The 19367-nt window shown below is 38.8% G+C and overlaps 1 protein-coding gene across 2 annotated transcripts; it reads right to left on the bottom strand.

The window, feature by feature from the left end:
* Nucleotides 1–1475: 1475 nt before the first annotated feature.
* Nucleotides 1476–11156, bottom strand: LOC100496628 (probable G-protein coupled receptor 34). 2 transcript variants are annotated; one of them, XM_004916897.4, is made up of 4 exons: nt 10988–11156; nt 9244–9295; nt 5141–5251; nt 1476–4490 (listed from the first exon to the last, which is right to left on the bottom strand). In XM_004916897.4, exon 4 carries the CDS (start codon nt 4481–4483, stop codon nt 3449–3451), a length of 1035 nt encoding a protein of 344 aa, XP_004916954.1. In that variant the 5' UTR covers nt 4484–4490; nt 5141–5251; nt 9244–9295; nt 10988–11156; the 3' UTR covers nt 1476–3448. The 2 variants fall into 2 exon arrangements, with proteins under 2 accessions (XP_004916954.1, XP_004916955.1); XM_004916898.4 differs by lacking the exon at nt 9244–9295.
* Nucleotides 11157–19367: the final 8211 nt, after the last annotated feature.

Genomic DNA, 19367 nt, shown 5'->3' with positions numbered 1-19367 from the left:
GCTGTGTAAAAACGCTATATTCCTGGCTTGCCTAATGAAAGATTTACAGAGATACACATACTAGAACCTACATAATTGTTTCAGTGAACGGCGCCGCCATCTTGTCCAGCATGTCTGTATGGGCTATTCCTGAAAAGCACAAGCCACCCCCCCCTCCGATCCCCGCTCCTGCCACAAACCCCCCCGCTCCTGCCACAAACCCCCCCAGCTCCCCGCTCCTGCCACAAACCCCCCCAGCTCCCCGCTCCTGCCACAAACCCCCCCTGCTCCCCGCTCCTGCCACAAACCCCCCCAGCTCCCCACTCCTGCCACAAACCCCCCGCTCCTGCCACAAACCCCCCCAGCTCCCCGCTCCTGCCACAAACCCTCCGCCACTCCCCGCACCTGTCCCCCCCGCTCCCCCCACCTGCCGGGTCTGCATGTCACAGAGTTCTCCGTTGCTGCGTCACAATGGCAACCTGCTGTGTGAGCATGCACCGCCTACAGTCCCAAGTCACCAAGTCTGGGGAGGAGCGTTGCATTATGGGAATCTTCTCTACCCTGCTCAGTGTTTTTTCTTCCTGTTTGGCTTCTGATCATCTGAACAATTGAAATATGGGGAGACTTAAGGGCACTATTGAGACAACTGAAGTTATGCCTGCATTTTGAGATTAACTCTTTATTAGCCTTTCCTTCTCCTTTAAATAGTATCAGTACTGTGATTAAGTGGCCCCCTGCATTGTTCACGCCTCACCCTTGAATTGTTTACCCCTTTTAGTCCCTGCATTTTTGTTTACAACTTAAGCTCAGACTGTAAGCGCCCACATTGTTCACATGTTCACACCTCAGACTAGTAGCAGTGCCAGCATTGTGTCACTATGTGCTGCCTATGTGCCATACTCTCCCTGCCCTATGATGCCTGTGTGTGGTGAACCTTGCAGGGGTTTGTTCTGGGAGTTTGTTAGCATTTGGAAATAGTAATTATAAGGTCCCTAAGATGTGTAATTATATGTTGAAGGTTGCTGTGCTATCAACAGGGGAGGCATATAGATTAAAGGGTATGTCTTAAAATCATTTCACAAATGAAGGAAAGGTGATATCCCTGCAGTCAGCACCAACCATTTGGGTTTTTGTTGCACTACCATCATTAATGTGGGTATGGTCTTGTGATAACATGGGTGTGATTTGAAGTGGGTGCTGTTTTAAAAAGGGGAGTGGTCAAAACTGGCTTCCATTATCAGCCCTCTACCATGTAGGCCAGAAAAATTGAGGCCCTCAGACCACAGAAGTTGGACAGTGCTGGTTTAAATGATTTTGAGCAGACTTAAGGTATGGTGATCTAAATTATGTATTAAGCCCCGGTTTCCGGAAAACCCCATGTCCTGAGCATTCTGGATAGCAGGTCCCATAATCTGTATTTGCAATGTACACAGTGTAATATAGTAAAACAAAAACAAAAAAACAACAAAATAAAAATTTTGACACACACACATATGCACATTTGTATGGCACTGGACTTTTATACTGTCATGGAACAACTTGTAATATTCTTATATTTTACAATATATTGTCTATATAATAAAACTGTTATGTGTATTTGTTTATCTGTTGCTGTCAGTACAGATTTCCGTGCATATTGGAGGTGACACATTGCAGGAATAACTGGTATATGTGTAAACAGGTGCACACAGCAGTATGTTTACAATTTAAAGAATGGTATATTCTTAGATGGTTCAGTTAGCAAAGTGCCAAATGGATGTCAAAGGTTATATTATCCAATACTATGGGGAGTAAACACATTTGCAAAGGTGTGGGCTTTATCTTATTAATCCTCACTTATGTTTGCAAATGCAAGCAAAGATGGAATATAAAGAAGTTTGAAAAGCTCTTGACAAACATTAAAACAACAGCAGCACATGCATTTACATATGGCTCATAGTTGGCTGCAGCACACCTTGGCAGATCTACATACAGGGCCTGTACCCAGGATGGCAGAGCTTGGTCCCTATCTCATTGAGATTTTGGTGGTTTTTGAGGTTTTTGAAACCATAACTAGACTCATTTATTAAAAGATCCAAATTGAAAACGCACAAATGAATTAAAATGCAGAACAAAAACAGTTTTTTTCATGAATCTTCGTGTTCTTCGTGTTACAAACAAAACAAAAACCCCGAAAACCTCTAAAACCACAAATTAAATAAAGATTATTACAAATTGCCTAGGACAGCTCCCACTGACCTCAACAACTTTTAGACCGCAAAGTTTTGCATTAGTGTTTTTTGTAGATTTTATATTTAATAAATCGTGAAAAATTTGTGATTTTTGTACAAAAACGATTTGAATTTCACGAATCATGAAAAAAAAAAAAAAACATACTAAAGTTAGTAAATGCCCCCCCTTAGACATCAATGACCATTATAGTTTTCATAGTTTTTTGTTTGTTGCATTAGGCTTATGTAAGACACAGCAGCAGAGAAAACCCTGGTTCATCAGCATCACCTCATGTGTGTATGCACTGACAGAGAAGATATCCATCTGTCACTTTGCGCATAGGCCAAATTCCGTTTCTGTCAATGTATTCAAACACGGGGAGGCAGGATGCACTGCTTCTCTCATTGCCTGCCTGACACTGTGGGAGCGACTTAATAATAATTTTTTCTGGATTCCCTGGGTCGACGGTCAATATATCGGCTCCTACACATTTTAAATACAAAGCTACTATGTGTCTGTGTCTGGTTCTGCAACGCTTTAACAACTCTTGTGCCCACAGGAAATTTGTGCCTGAAAATACCTTCACTCCCCAACTCCCCAGTAAATAATATACATTACTTGTGTAATTGCTCAAAGTTGCTTCATTTGTTCTGATTGCAAAGGAATTTTTAACATATATGTAACCCATGGGTAGCACAAATTTCCTGCAGGTAACAAATATTGGCGGTATTATGAATATACTTACTTCAGTTAAAGGCAAAAGTAATCTACAAATAATAAAAATAAACTAAATGCAATAAAACAAATAAACAAAATATAGCAAAATAATACAAATAATATTAACATATATCAGTATTAATGCTCTCACTTTCATTCTCTGCCCACATAAACTCCCACTCACATCTTCTATCTAATTCTAGCTATAAGCACTGCTCTCTGGTCAGGAAATGAAAGAGAAATGCTTTCCCGGAAGTCTGAAAGCAGCAGAGAAATTTTCACATCCTAATGCAGGGAGGGATTAGGTATGTTGTTGAACTACAGCTCTCACAATTCTACCACAAAGTGTTTGATAGGATCATTGGAGTCGTAGTATAACAACATTGAGGGAGATACTATTTCCCTAGCTCTCTTCTGGCATACAGAAACTGCTGCACATCTATTAATAATATATTGTACTATGTTGCAGGTATTGCTTAGCATTTCAGTGCAACTGGAGACTTGTGAGCTGGATGTCCAAGCATTACATACACAGGGAATATTACATATCAGTAATAGATTTGTTGCTGTTCCCAACTTTGTCCTGATTGTTCATAATTAACTTGAGCTTTCCTTGGAAGGTGCAAATCACTGCTTGTTTAAAGCTGTCTGACAAAAAGAAATAAATCACAGGATCCAAGCAGCTGTTCAGAGTGGATAAGCAAAGTACCAATTCATTGGCGATATGAAGGGTCTGTTTCCAGGGGACAGTGTCAATGATGTCTATCTGGGCAAGGATGTAGGGAACACGCACAATATGATAGGGAACAAAGCACACAATAAAGATTATCAGGACAATAAAAGTCTTCTTCATTGCTCTGTTGCTATTTCTTTTAGTTTGTGGCTGTGTTCTTCCCAAGGAGGCCTTGTGAAGTTTGGAAGATATTTTTGCATAAAAATAGACGAAGAGCAATAAAAGGATGAAGAAGGAAATGACTGCGGTTAGATTGATTACAGCTCCAGTTAACCCTTTTCTCTGGAAGTGAAAGCACTTCTGGCTGCATGGTCCAGTTCTGTTTTCGAAGAGGAAAGGAATTATGCAGACTAGATTAATCAACCAAATGATCCAAGTGGCCCTTGTACTCCAGGAAACACTGTGAATTTTGTATTTCTGTAGTGGTCTTATTATCTTAAGATACCGGTCCAGGCTTATCAGGCTCAGAAACATTATACTGGCATACATGTTCAAGTAAAAGAATGCACCAACTATCTTGCACAGGATCAGTAGTCCGTTGTGATTCTGATAAGCAACACGGAAGGGCAGACACAATGCGAGCAGAAGATCAGCCACTGCCAGGTTTCTCATATATACTATCATAGATGTACATCTTTGACTGTTTGACCAAAACACAAGAAGGGCCAGTAGGTTGCTCAGTAAGCTGAGGCCACATACAATAGAATACATAACTGGAAGTGTCAATGATAAGAACCCATCGTGGATAGAACATTCATTTACATGAGATGGTAACGTTACATTAGTTTCCAACATCTGTGGTTCTGAGGTAACAGAAATGAATCTATTTGCCAGAGAATCCATTACCTGCCTGTGGAATAAAAAAATATTACATGTTTAGATGCAGATATCCATATTTATCAATACTTTTTTTTTGTTTTTTAAAGTTGCTTTAGTTCTTAAACTACAAACTCCTATATAGGAGTGTTTTAATGGTAAATTCAGAGCAGCTAGGTTGGCCCATAGTTGTCAGTTGTCCATAAATTCCAGGGCTGCTCTATGTCTGTGGGTTTTTTTTAGTTCTTTAAAGAATAAAACTGAAGGGGATATTTAGCCAGTGCATACAGTGTGAAAAACAGGCAAAATCAACCGTTTCTGTGTACTCTGTACACTGCTTCCTAAAAATGTGAATTGCCACAGGTCTCTGCTCTCTGTTTCAGTGCATACTGACCTGTGGCCACCCACATGAATACATCGCTGGGTATGGCAGAGCTGTATCATGAGGAGTGGAAGGCACGTAGGGACCCCATACATGTCCTATAACTTCAGCATGCAAGTTAAGGAGTGGCAGACGTCACAACAGGGATGGCTCAGCACTAAGTGCAGAGAACAGCCATTGCCTGGGTAAAAGTGCTTCATGAATGAGCACTAAAGGGCATGCTCTTGTGCTTTTTTTACTTTTGTCTCGGGGCATAGAAAATGCAGCCCTGGGAACCCATCCCACTGAAAAGCAGAACTTACCTTGTAAAATACCCATTAGCCTTGGCTGAGGTCAATTGTTTCTCCAAACTTCTCTTTCCAGCCTTTCTATTTCATCGCGTTCAAAGTCAATTCACAGTTTAAATTTTCAGACTGCAAAAAAATAAATTGTAAATTGGCTTAAAATAATATTTCATACTGTATAACTAAAGATACATTATTTTATGTTAAACTGCCCTTTGAAAAAAAGGCTTAGCAAACTATTTCTTCCTTGATTATTTTTACCTATGCCAAAAGGAATTTATAGACTTGCATAAAGGGAACAACCAGTATGGATTCTTCTTTATTCTCCTTCTTAGCTTTCAGATGCAAATATATGGGGAGATCAATGAAAGTCTGTGGGGTGTCATCATTTTTAACTATGGGAGGCAAGCTGCACGAGTTAAACATTTGCAGAAGTGAAACTGAGGACTGCCCTTGTTCAGCTGGGACATATGCACATTATAAGGAATGATCAATATATACTGGACAGATGGCTTACCAACACCCATACAGCTGACTTTATAAACTAGCTGAAGTGATATGATGCATATAACCCTTTGATCTTAAGCAAAACCCCCATTTTAAGTTCTTCAGGGGACCAGAAAAAAATGATGTAAAATCCAGGGAAAATGTAAAATACAGGAAATACATTATGCATTATATATTGGTGGGACCACAAAATGGTGTCAAATGAGGGAAAACATAAATTCATTGTATGAAAAATTGAGGTTTCACTGTATATGCTTGGTGCAGGGATATCTCAGTATCCTTACAGTCATTTAATTGGACTCTTGCACATAAGTGCCTACTCCAAGGGAATGAGCATAGTTAGGAACTGAAGTTTTCAAAACTGATAAAAGTTCTATTTTAGCCAATGAAAACTATATTGCAAAGAGACAAAATAGGAATCCTGCCTGAAAGTGAAAAAAGATGCAAAGCTCCAGAAACATTTTAAAAAGGCACAAAATTGTCTATATAAAATAGTCTAAAAACTGAGCAAGAATAATGTAAAAAATATAAATTTGCACGCAAATGGCTAATGACATATTCATGAATGTGTTATGAAAAGCATAAAAAATTGGTGCTATGAAACTAAAAGTCAGTATGAAGGACTAAAACACAGATGTGTGACTAACACATACAGACAATTTACTTACAGTGGTTCTTGAAAGTTTGTAAGTTTTTGAACCCTTTGAAATTTTCTATATTTTTATATGAATGTGACCTAAAACATCATCTGATTTTCAAACAAGTTCAAAATGTAGATGAAAAAAACCTAGTTAAACAAATGAAACAAAAATTATTATATTTGCTCATGTATTTATTGAAAAAAATGATCCAATAACAGTTTGGCAAAAGTAAGTGAATCTTTAGGATTATCATATAATTTGAAGGTGAAATCAGAGTCTCGTGTTTTCAGTAAATGGGATGACAGTCAGGTGTGAGTGAGAGACCCTGTTTTATTTAAAGAACGGGGAGCCAGCAAAGCCTGATCACACATACAACACATTTGTAGATTTGTATCATGTCTCAAACAAAGGAGGTGTCTGAGGAACTCAGAAAAAAGTTGTTGATACCATAAAGCTAGTAAAGGTTACAAGACTATTTCTTAAGAGTTTGGACCCCACTAATCAAGTCAGACAGATTGGGTACAAATGGAGAAATCATACCCAGAAGTGGTCGACCATCAAAGATAACTCCAACTGAAGGCCTGTCTCACATTGGCGAATGTTGATGTTCACCATCAGGAGAACACTGAACAGGAATGGTGTGTATGGCAGGGTAGCAAGGAGAAAGTCACTGCTCTCCCCCAAATATATTGTCGAATATTGCTAACGTTTGCTAAAGATCATATGGACAAACCAGATGGAAAATGGAAGAATGTTTTATGGATGGAAGCCAAATTAGAACTTTTTGGCTTAAATGAGGAACGTTACATTTGGAGAAAATAAAACGCTGACCAAAAATACATGACCAAATATAATACATTTTGTTTATTTTGTTTAACTAGGTTTTCTTCATCTACTATAAGTCCCAGATGAGAAAAGGCGTTCTATTTCTTCTATTTCATTAATTTTCATACAATTTTATTGTAATGTTATATTTGACTAATATAATTCATATTCATGAATACTGCTCTATAAGTAAAATTAAGCGAAAATAAGAAATCAACCGTCACACAAATCATTACTTTTTCTACTGTCTTGTCCGAAACCCCTTCATTAAAGAACTGACCCTGACAACTATTAGGTCAGCAATAAAGAAGTCAGACAATAGAGCAGATAAGTTGTGTGTTTTGCAGTTAAACTATGTCCCAGGCTTTGGTTGTTCAACAAAATAAGACACTCTGTTGGTCTAGCTAACCTGCCTATACTCTCAGCCTTTGTCCGTGTGATGGGAAAGTTCAACAAAGCAGTTCCAACAGCTGCAGAATTTGCAAGTGTATAAGGACCAATGAATGAGATGGGGTTTGTTTTCCCTAACTAATAAAATACTGTTTCCTGCCTGAAAAAGATGTTATGCAAAGCTCCAGCAGCACTGGACAAATACACAAAACTGGTGTTAGTCTGGAACTGGACTGGAGCAAGAATGGAGCAAAACATTTCAACCAAAAAAGGGTCTAACTACATATTCATTCAGGCTGTTGAAGGCACTGAGTTTACATAGCACATAAAAGGAATAAAGGAATACATGCCTGTATTTTTAAACCACTGTTGCAGGCAAGCTTTGCCTTGCCAACCAGCTCAGACCTAACCTTATCATACCCAGCTACAGGCCCCAGTTTCTGTGGCAAAATTCCATAACATTCCAAAGTCAGTAAATTACAATTCCTAAAATGTGTCCTGTGAAGTTGAAAGGTACCAAGCCAATATCCAAAACATCTGCTTAATTCCTTGTCTCTGAGGTTAAGCCCACCAACTATGGATTCCTGTGCTGACATAGAGTTGTAGTTTTGATGGTTTGTGAACATAAACATAGAATCTTATGCTGGCTATGATGGTCTGTAACCATGAACATAAACCAAGAGTTGTGTGTTTTGTTTTAAGAAAAAACACTATATTAACTACTTAATACAACTGACATATTTGCTAAATACTTGAAATCAGTTCTTTCAGTGGAGATATTAGTGTTTGACAGTTGTTATACTAATGTAAAATCAATCATATAAAGCTAACATAGACTCCAGCCATTAAATCTTGTCTCATCTGCTAAAGGTGACAGCCCGTAAAATGTGTGCCAGCAGCAAAGCATTAAAGACAGGATAACCGTCACAAAACTGCTTAGATGTGAGTTGATTCATGTGTTGGATGTTGGCTTGGTATCCTCATAACAAGTGTCTCCATCCTGGTGTGACTTTTAGTGCTCTGAAATAATCACAAGAACCCATTGCCCGCAACCCATGATCACACAGCACATGTCAGACTGACTGGCACATTTTCCAAGCGATAATTACCTGACAAGCAAGTGCACCCATGTTTGCAGGTGATATCCATACAGGTCAATGTGTGGTCCCCTGTCTGCACTACAAATCATCAAGGTGACAAAATGCTCACCCCCTAAGACTTTTAAGTAAACAGAGTAGAAAACAGAGCTAAGTGGTTGTGTACAAATGCCTTGGTAAATTGTGCTTATAAAAGTCTGTGAAGTATAAACTTTGGCAGTAATTCATTGCCATAGTTTTGGTATTTAGTGGTTCTATAACAGAAAGCTAGTGGAGTTTAAATTGAATACTGACAAGTGTTCTGTATCAGGTTATATGTTAATAAGGAGAGGAAACCTGTCACTTCAGCTGTTGTGAAACTACACTTCTCGACACCCCCTTGCTTGCTTAGCTGGTGGGGGGTGGGCAGTAGTAGGCTACAGTTAGTCTAAGATAACTGGAAATTGTTGTAATTACTTCATAGTTTGTAACAATAATTTAATCTTTTTTTTATATTTGTATACCAGTGTCAATATTTGTATACAAAGCAATGGATGCAATTTTGGATATTTTACAACAATAAAAATAGCTGGCAAAACATCCCAAATTACTTTGTATTCCATCATCATTCATTCAGGATTCATTTTATGCAACAATTCCCTTAAATTACAACAAAAAATACCTTTGATTGGGAAACAAATGGTATGCTTTTGAGATGCTTGGTTCTTCATTTGCTGTAATGACATCAAAAGAGATTTTTAGAGTTGGGAACAAACTATATTCCTAAACAAGGGCTTTTCATTCTTCCACTGGAAGCTTGTGTCTGTGTCAGGCTGGTGGTGAATTAGCACAGTTGGCAGCTTTAGGTGACTATATGGCAGGTGTAGATGTCACAAGTAGGGGTGACATTACTTAACAGAAAGCAAATTCCAAATGAGACCATTAAATCACCATCACCATTTGTATAGGGCAGCTATGCAGTTATTGAGAACATTATGTGGTTTTTTATAGTCGCTGTATCCTAGATCTCAAATTTAGTTCATTTTGTTCATCCTACATGGTACTGTTACAAGTACAAAGGACTGAAATACAGCTAAAAACCAAATATACTGTATCACTAGGAGCATTATACAATTCTTCCACAAGCTTGCTATCAGTCGATTGGATTTTAGATACATTTATTTTAATGTTTCCAATGTAAATGTATCTTATAAGTCAATGGAGATTTTGAAAATATTTTTAAATCAATATAAACAAATCTGTCATGTTACAGTACTGAGCAGTATGTGAAAAAGATTCTCTCCAGGGCACAATAATAGGCATTCCAACAGGGCAAAATGCCCCAGGGCTCATGCTCATCCTCCACCCCAGGATAAAGGTTACCAGATCATTTGAAAAATTATAAAGATATCTAATATATGCATGTTGTGACCAATGTATAGCTGGACAGGCCCAAGAGGAACGTGGCTTTGATACAATTTGTGGCTGCAACAACCTAGTTGCACGGCTTATTTTTAATAGCTACATAAGAGCTCATTTTAAAATAATACATAGTCTACATAGTCTGTTGGAGAGCCAATTTTCTTTATATACCCACAAGGGAGAATGACTGAATCACAAAGCATATTTATGTGAATCATTTACACAATAAAACTAGACATGCCATATAACAAAATCAACAAACTCTTACCTACAAAATTGTTAATATAAAGTAGCCTCTGTATCTGATTTTTGCCAAAACCCAGTACTGTCAAACTGACTAGCTCATTGCCATGCATTTTTATGGAGCCAAATGAGACTAATATTTCAATTGCCATTTTCTAGTATCAGACGATACTCATGTCATGATGAACCTGATGAATGCAGACATATTAAAGTCTGCAGTATGAACTACACCTTTAACAAGTAATTAAACCCAGAAATACAAGATAAAATCATGACAGGAATTGTGAGTTTTGTGCAATAGTGATGCATTTTCATAATGTCGCAAAAAATATTTATATATATAAATATATATATATATATATATAAATATATAAATTATATATATATATATATATATATCTAAAAACACCTACCCAACTATCTGAAATCAGAACTATGCTTAATCTCAGCTCTTGTTACTAAAAATATTAAATCATAAGGGCAGCATATTAAGTAATTGTATCCAACACAATCCAGTGTAATTTTAAAAACTATTCAAATATCTATTATTACTATTATGACAATCAAATCCAGTTCCAAATACTATGAGTTTGTTAGGGCAGTTACATATCCTACATTATTTTCTCCTTCAGAATTACAGTCATCTCCCTATAGGACATATCAGTGTGGCTGTACCACTTGTATGGCAAAAAGCACAAAAATACAGAAGCTACAAAGACCGTACAAATCTGTGCAAATACTTTCCCAGGCCTTTTACTTACCGTGAAATTCCCTGCAGATCGCTGCCCTACTCTCTGCTAGATAAAAACTACTCCAAATATCCCGGGCTCCAACCTCCTCATCATCTGCTCTCCTCTGTCTGATGCTTCTGTGGCAGCAGGCCTGTCTGCTCCTTTTTTGGATGAGGGGGTGGGGCCACAACAAACCTGCACTGACTGCTGCTCTTCCACTGACACAGCAAAGTTACAGAGTTACAGCCTTTACTTTATAACATAAGTAAAGAATGATAGCCAGACAGACTGCTAGCTAGAGAGACAGATACATATATACAAAGATGATGATGGATAGACAGAAAGATAGATTCATCCATAGTTTGATCGATAGCTGATAGATTGATAATGATATATAAATAGATAGCCAGATTGATAGATAGATATATAGATAGATAGATAGATAGATAGATGATAGCGGGTCTGCTGTATACATAATTACACCACTAGACTGTTACACAGATGTATAATGGCTAAAGTTTTTAACAGTGTATTTGAGGGGGCTGTTATTGAACACAGCTACAAGCTCATTATATTATTATGAGATTGGTTCACAAGCACATAGAGATGCAAACATCCTCCCAGGAATTCTCTTGGCCTGTCTGATGGCTCTGAACTGAGCAACAGGAGAGTGTAAGGAAAGTAAGAGTTCATATGGCTAGAACAGTATGGGCTCAGCTGTTGCTTGCACCTGGCCTGCATTCTCTCTAACTTCTGTATGCTGAACTCACATTGAGCAGTAGATTCTTCCCAGCAATTAAACCCTGATGGAGTTTTTTCTTATTCCTAATATAAAGTTGAACCCTTAAAGGGGTGCATTTAGACGTAAGTAGCTTCACACTATCTGTCTGGGGTCCTTCAGAGCAGCAATTGTCAGGAAAGGATTTCCCATTGTGTCCAAAATTTAAAAAAAAAAAAAAAAAAAAACTAACTCAGTCTTCAAATACTGATAAGCTGCAACTCCCTGCATAATCAGTGGCTTTTAAGGAGGCCCCACAAAGAGAATTTCAGTCTGTGCAGTTGCAGTATGTTCAATCAATAAGATAGTTACACAGTTAGGTTGGGTTGAAAAGTCCATCAAGTTTAACCCTTCCAAGCAAACCCCATACTGACCTCTCTATACAGTCACATATATAACCTATATATACAAACATCAATACTAACTGTAGCTTTAAGTATCACAAAAGCCTTGGATACTATGCTTGTTCAAGAACTCATCCAGGCCCCTCTTAAAGGCATTAACAGAATCTGCCATCACAACATCACTAGGAAGGGCATTCCCCAACCTCACTGCCCTCACTGTGAAAAACCACCTACGCTGCTTCAAATGAAAGTTCCTGTAATCTAAAGGGGTGACCTCTGGTACACTGATCCTTTTTATGGGTAAAAAAACATGTCCTAACTGTCTGTAATCCCCTCTAATGTACTTGTACAGAGTAATCAGGTCAATCAAGTGCCTTTTTCAAAATTATGTTTTCATCCCTTGAGTCAATGCCCTTTTTTATACAAGACAGCACTTTATTTGCTTTAGTAGCCACTGAATAAAGCTGGCCATACACGTGGCGATCCGACGATGTTTCGTACGACCATCGGTCGCACGAAACATCGTCAGATCCGCCACACACCATTCAGGGCTGAATCGGCAGGTAAGGAGGTAGAAACAATAGGATTTCTACCTCCTTCTGCCGATTCAGCTCTGAAGGGAGAATTTTGGTCAGGCGCCTTCTATGGCGCCCGATCAAAATTTTCTAACCTGGCCGATCGACGAGCCGACCGATTTCAGCAGCTTCCTGCGACATCGGTCGGCTCGCTGACATACCATACACGCACCGATTATCGTACGAAACGAGGTTTCGTATGATAATATCGGTGCGTGTATGGCCACCTTAACACTGCCTAGAATTAGGCAACTTGTGATCTACAAAAATCCCCAGATCCTTCTCCATTAAGGATCCCCCCAACACACTACCATTTAGCAAAGGACCAAGGACTGACCCCTGTGGTACTCTACTAACAACACTGACCCAATTAGAAAATGTTCCATTTACCTCCACCCTTTGTAATCTATCCTTCTCTCTCCAATTACAAATATTATGTTCTAGGCCAATATTTCTCAAAATTTCTCAAATTTATCATTAACTTTGTGCAGTTCTGTATCAAATGTTTTAACAAAGTCCAAGTAGATAACATCCACTGCCATTCCAGGGTTGAGATTCCTGCTCACCTCCTCATAAAAGGCAAATAAATTAGTCTGGCAATATCTGTTAAGCATACCATGCTGGCACAAAATAGTATTGTGATTTACAATGTATTCAATTATGCTATGCCTTATTACCTCTTCCAAAAGTTTTCCTACCACTGATGTCAGACTAACAACCTATAGTTTTCAGGCTGAGAACCGGATCCCTTTTTGAATAATGGAACTACATTAGCAATTCACCAGTCTCTCGGCACCATGCCAGACCTCGATGGATCCTGACAAATTAGGTGAGGAGGTTTGGCAATCACATAGCTAAGCTTGTTTAATAACCTGGGATGAATACCAGGGTATTATACCAGGGTCTATTAAAAGGGAAGCCTTGATTATCTGCCTCTTCAGTTGTGTAGACAGCTGAAAAATAAGAGTTCAGAATTTCTCCTTTTTCCCTGTTCTCAACAACCAACTGACTCCCTCTGATAATAAGGTTCCCACCCCTTCTTGCTTCATTTTTTGTACTAATTACATATTTAAAAATAATTTTGGATTCCTTTTACTCCTAGCTGCAATACTCCTTTCCATCTCTATTTTAGCTTGCCTGATAACTTTTTTGCATGTTTTATTTGCTTCTTTGTACCTGATGAAAGTTTTTGCTGTCCCAGCTAAATTGAATGCTTTAATTGCCAAGCACATACGCCATATGTGCTTGCAGAAAAAGGCTTTATCTGCCAAGCACATATGGCACACGTTCTTGGACAGATAGAGGTTTCTCTCCGCAGGTTCCACCTCTGCAGAGAGTCAGGAGCACTAATAGCCCCCTGGGCAACAAGCCAGAGGGGCTGTCATTTCGGCCCTGCAATGTGATTGTCGCAGGGCCGACCTCCAAGCAGTAGACACGACTGTATAATGTCTGCAGTTTGCCCTGTTCCTTCTTCCCCACCCCCAGAGCCGCCGCCTCACTTCCTGCTGCACAGGACTTTGCACAAACGACCCTCCAGGATCCTCCAAGTGAACCCTACATTCATCCTGCCCCATAACAGGACTGACTCCAAGCAGGCCCCGATATGTGGTGAGGCCACATATTCATATTTGGGGTGATTTGCCTTTGTATGTAAAAAACTGTGCAAGATAAATTAGGCAAATTGCTTTAGGAAAGCTTTGCCATTCGATAGTTTGGAGTAGAAAGAAATATTCTCCCATTTTGGACTTGTCTGAATGTTTACTTTCCAAATATATATGGTTTTCAGGGACCACCCAATATTTCTGCAGCTTTTACCCCACATAAAACTGCTGTGTTTAAGAATTAGGTAAAGGTAAGCAATGAAATTAGTGTGCACAAGGTTTATTTTGGGGTCTCTAAATGCCATGTGCTTTGCTAAACTGTTCATCAAACTGTTCAGTAGCACTCTGGGGTTCATATGACCTGTTAAATGCTGCATAGTAGGAGTTATGAGGTGATTGGGGCTTGGTATTTTAGAATAGAAAGACGTGTAACCATTTTGAATTCAGGGGAATGTGTATTTGCAAAAAATATATACTGTAGATCTCTGACCTCTTTAAGGTCCTCCACTTGCCATTATTTTGTCATTAGTACCAATACATACCAAGACAATTGGGTCATGCCCAGCCCCACCCAATAATTTGTCAACCTGATCAACCACATGCCGAACCCTGACACCAGGAAGACAGCAAACTGTTCGGCTGTAGCAATCTTGTAGACAGATTACTCTGTACACTTTCCAAATAATTGAATCCCCTATAACTGCATAATTTTTAGGCCTAGCTCTGCTCTCCTCCCCACCACTACTAGAAAAACTGGTCCACCAGCTGTTAGAAAAATCAGCCCATTCTAAAACCACCAGTCCAGAGTTCTAGCTCACATCTTCTTCAAACAATCTGGCAAATCTGTTGGGATGCACAAACCCCGGAGCAGCCAACCTTTTCACCACACTAGATTTTCTAACTGTCACCCAGCTTACTGCCTCATCATCCTGCTGATTTTCTTCTCCCCCCAAACTATCTGATCCTGCTAGCTCCTGCTCATTTAGCAAGAGACTCCTCTCAAGATTGTCAATCTTGCAACTTGTTGCTCTAGAGCTTTAGCACAAGCCTCTAAAGTGGCAATTGTCTCACATCCACATCAGAGGTAAGCACTTTGAAACTGTTGTTCCAAATCTGTATACATGTGGCAGACCTTCAATCCTGCTGCCACTCGTTCTCCCAGTTATAGAAAAACAGTTAAACAAAACCAGGGAGAAAAAAAAAACTAGAATAAATAAACTTTCCACCTTGTTTTAAACTCTTTTAGTTTGTATCTCCTGTGTTTTAACTCCACTTACAGAGCACCTACTAAAAGAGCAGCTAACCACCAATAACAACATCTGTTGTTGTGCCCCAAAAAATGTAAAATTTTTCCAACTTCTGCTTTCTTTTTTTATTTCTGCCATCTGTTGGAGGAAATATTTGTTTATCAGATCTGCACTTGCAGATATCATAAAATGTTCACGGCACCCATGTACTAATTTATTCCACACATCTGATTTTTAACATAGTTGAAGTGCAGTGCATAAATAAAGATTAAAACTGAGGTCTGTGGTTTTGAAAATTTCCAACGAATAAATGTTTTAGCCATCTTCTTCCAAATCTGTTGACATGACTATTACTTGACAAATGAAAGTCAAGTTTCAGTGCTCCTGCAGCACTAGAGGTACCAGCATCCCAAAGTGGGCATGCATGTCGAGAGGGTGACTAGAATTGCAGTTGTGCAGCAGTCATAATAGCAATATGCTGCAGCCATGGCTTAGTAATTACTTACTTGCTGTGGCATTGTACAGGAACATTAAAAAGGATACAATACCTAATAATAGCAAATGACCTGTATTGCTTTTCATCCATAGAACCAACAGGGCCCACTATTGCTACTCCTGCTGCTGTTCCCCCAATCACTGGGACTTTGTACTGCTTATTACTGGGGCTCAACTCCATCCACTGCCTATCAGAGTTGAATACCCCCTCCATAAACAATACATAAACAGTGCTCCAGACACTATGGATACCAAGGAAAAGCAAAAGAGCCAAACCTTGGACGATAAAAATAAAAGTCCCTAAGGTTGGGATAGAATGATAGCACTAATGAGCTGTCTACCAGGATATTTGACATGCTCATAGCACCATTCATTGTTCCTCAGGAATAAATAAATCTAACTATCTACTGAATGATTTGAAGAATGTGGGTAGAAATCGACTAAGAGAGCTGTATATTTAATTCTTCAAAAACTAAATAAATTAAATTGTATGCAAGAAGTGTATTTCTCCTTAGATTCAATGCAGTTTGACAATAAAGGTAAGATGAAGAAGATCCTCATACTGTATATAATAGCAGGACATAAGAATCCAATGAAAGCTATAGTATCCTGCTCAAGTACATAAGTGAGCACTGGTGTAACTATAGAAGAAGCAGACCACATGCCCCCCGGGGGGCCCGCAACTGCAGGGTTTGCTTACTCTATAGCCACTCTGTTTCCAAAAAGTTTGTGCACCTGCTGCAAACTATCAGCAGTGGACGTGCATGCACTTGTGAGCAGGGCCCCTAAAAGGATTTTTTTTTGCGCCACTGTGAGTAAAATACATTAGTATATAAGTGAGCTTTATGAAGGGCTGATTGAAGCCTGAAACATTGCATTATCAGTGCAAATCAGTCTGTCTAAGCTGTAGGTTTAAATAACTAAAATAGTTTCCTGAAACTGGTGCCTTTTTCCCCAGAGAATGCAAGTTTGTATGTTAGAGAGATACCATCAATAACTACTAATGCAGGTGCATTGTGCAAATAAATACAAGAAAGCACCAGGACTTTAGTAGTTTTTTTAAATGAAAACTATACCCCCAGAATGAATACTTAACCAATGGATATTACATGTTAACATATTATGTTAAGTGACCTATTAAAGAATCTACTAAAGAATATATATATATATATATATATACATATCAGTAAACATTGCCCTTTTACATCCTTTCCCTTGAGCCACCATTTAGTGATGGGCTGAGTGTTCCCCTCAGAGATCACATGACCAGATATAATACAGATATAACTGTAACAGGAAGTAGTGTGGAAGCAAAAGGCAGAACTCTGTCCATTCATTGGCTGATGGGGCCTAGCATGTATGTGTGCCTTGGCTTGTTTATGTGCACTGTGAATTCTATGATCCCAGGAGGTAATTAAATGGCAATTTTCTATTTAGGATTACCCAATGGCACATACTACTAAAAACTATATTTTATGTAAATGGGTTATTTAGATGAAGCAGGGTTTTACATATAAGCTTGTTTATGCAATATATTTTTATAGAGACCTACATTGTTTGGGGGTATAGTTTTCCTTTAAGTAAGCTGTACGAGGTCAGGCTCCTACTGAACTGATTGATGCACTCTGGCTCGCTGGTACCATTTCCCCCTTTGGCTGGCACAGTCACCCAACCCATTTCGAAGTGTGTTCCATGTTAAAGTGATGGATCTTTAGACTTGTCCCTGAATCCATCACCTTAATGCAGTGTTCCCCAACCAGTGGCTCAGGGGCAACATGTTGCTCCCCAACACCTTGGATGTTGCTCCCAGTGGCTTTAAAGCAGGTGCTTATTTTTGAATTCCTGGTAAATAGGCAAGTTTTGGAGGCATAAAAACCAAGTATAATGCCAAACAGAGCCTTCTCTTGCCTGTGAGTCCACATAGGGGCTATCAAATAGGCAATTCTAGTTCTCATTGGCACCCCCAGTAACCATTTTCATACTTGTGTTGCTCCCCAACACTTTTTCCACTTGAATGTGGCTCACGGGTATAAAAGGTTGTGGATCCCTGCCTTGAGGTGACGGAGGGAAGATCATAGTAGATTCTGAGGAATCTGTGTAAAATGTATATTTATTTAAATTATTTGTGTGTTTTTTGTATTTCTGCATTTTTTCAACATAAGTATAACTGAATGTTAAAAAGTGGTTATTCTTACCCTTTAAACATTCAGGCAATGAACTGATTCATGCACTGCAGTGTCATTATAGCTTTTTCTTGCAAAAATATTGTTCAAAATGACAAGGCTTGCACTTTAGCTTGGGGGATGTGGTTGTGACTCTTAAAACTTTAAAACCAGAAAGTTTGTGTACTTCCTGCTTCTAGTTCAGCTATAAAAGCGCATATTCTTTGGCTTGAAAAAATCTTCAGGTCCCTAGTTCTACAAATCAATTTGCAGTCTAATTGCTAGACAGAGCAACACTTTATAAATTGTGGTAATAAGGAACAGATACATCTGCTATTTCTTTCCTAGATCATTTGTAAATCTCTTATAGAGACTGAATACACATGAGGCAGTAAAAGATGTGTAGTGGCAGTAGAAAAGCCTGTGTCATCGCCCTAAGAAGAGTACTGAATACAAAGATAACAGAAAGTAACAATAACAGTAAAATGTTTTGCCTGTTTTAAAGCCGAAGTGAGACAAATATGTGAAAAAAAATCAATTATAAGAAATAAAAAAAGATTTAAAGGGTATTGCATGGTACCCCCTTTCCCCTGCAAGGAGGGAACACTATATTTAATTACATGCAGTGACTGAAAAACCAGTAACTACAGGTATCTGGCTGCTCCCTGCAGATGCTCGGCATTTCTTTAAAGGAACACTAACACCTTTCCTGCTCCTCATCCCCCAATATAATTATCATACCCTTCGACCCTCAGCAAAGTTTGCTGCATAGTAATTTAAAAGATTTTCATAAGATTCATAGCTAGAAGTATAGGGGGTCTATGGTGACCTTAGTGCCTTGAGTTAAGGCTGCTATACACACCTGCCCAGGCAGCATGATTTTCTTAAGCCTTGTGAGCAGGAGAATGATTTTTAAATAAAAATAACCTATGAATTAAAGGAGAATCCTAAAAATGAGTATGGATAAAAATGCCATATTTTCTATACTGAGCCTACTGTACCAGCCTAAAGTTTCAGCATCTTAATAGCAGCAATGATCCAGGATTTCAAACTTATCACAGGAGCTCCCCATCCTGGAAATTGTATGTGACATAGGGGCAGATTTACTAATCCCCGAATCCGAATCCCGAAAGGGAAAAAATCGTATTGGAAATGAAACTTTTTCGTCACCGTCGCGATTTTTCATATTTGTCGCAACTTTTTTGTCG

This window comes from Xenopus tropicalis, chromosome 8, assembly GCF_000004195.4.
Source record: "Xenopus tropicalis strain Nigerian chromosome 8, UCB_Xtro_10.0, whole genome shotgun sequence".
Lineage (NCBI taxonomy): Eukaryota > Metazoa > Chordata > Amphibia > Anura > Pipidae > Xenopus > Xenopus tropicalis.
This window is presented reverse-complemented; position numbering and strand designations above follow the sequence as displayed.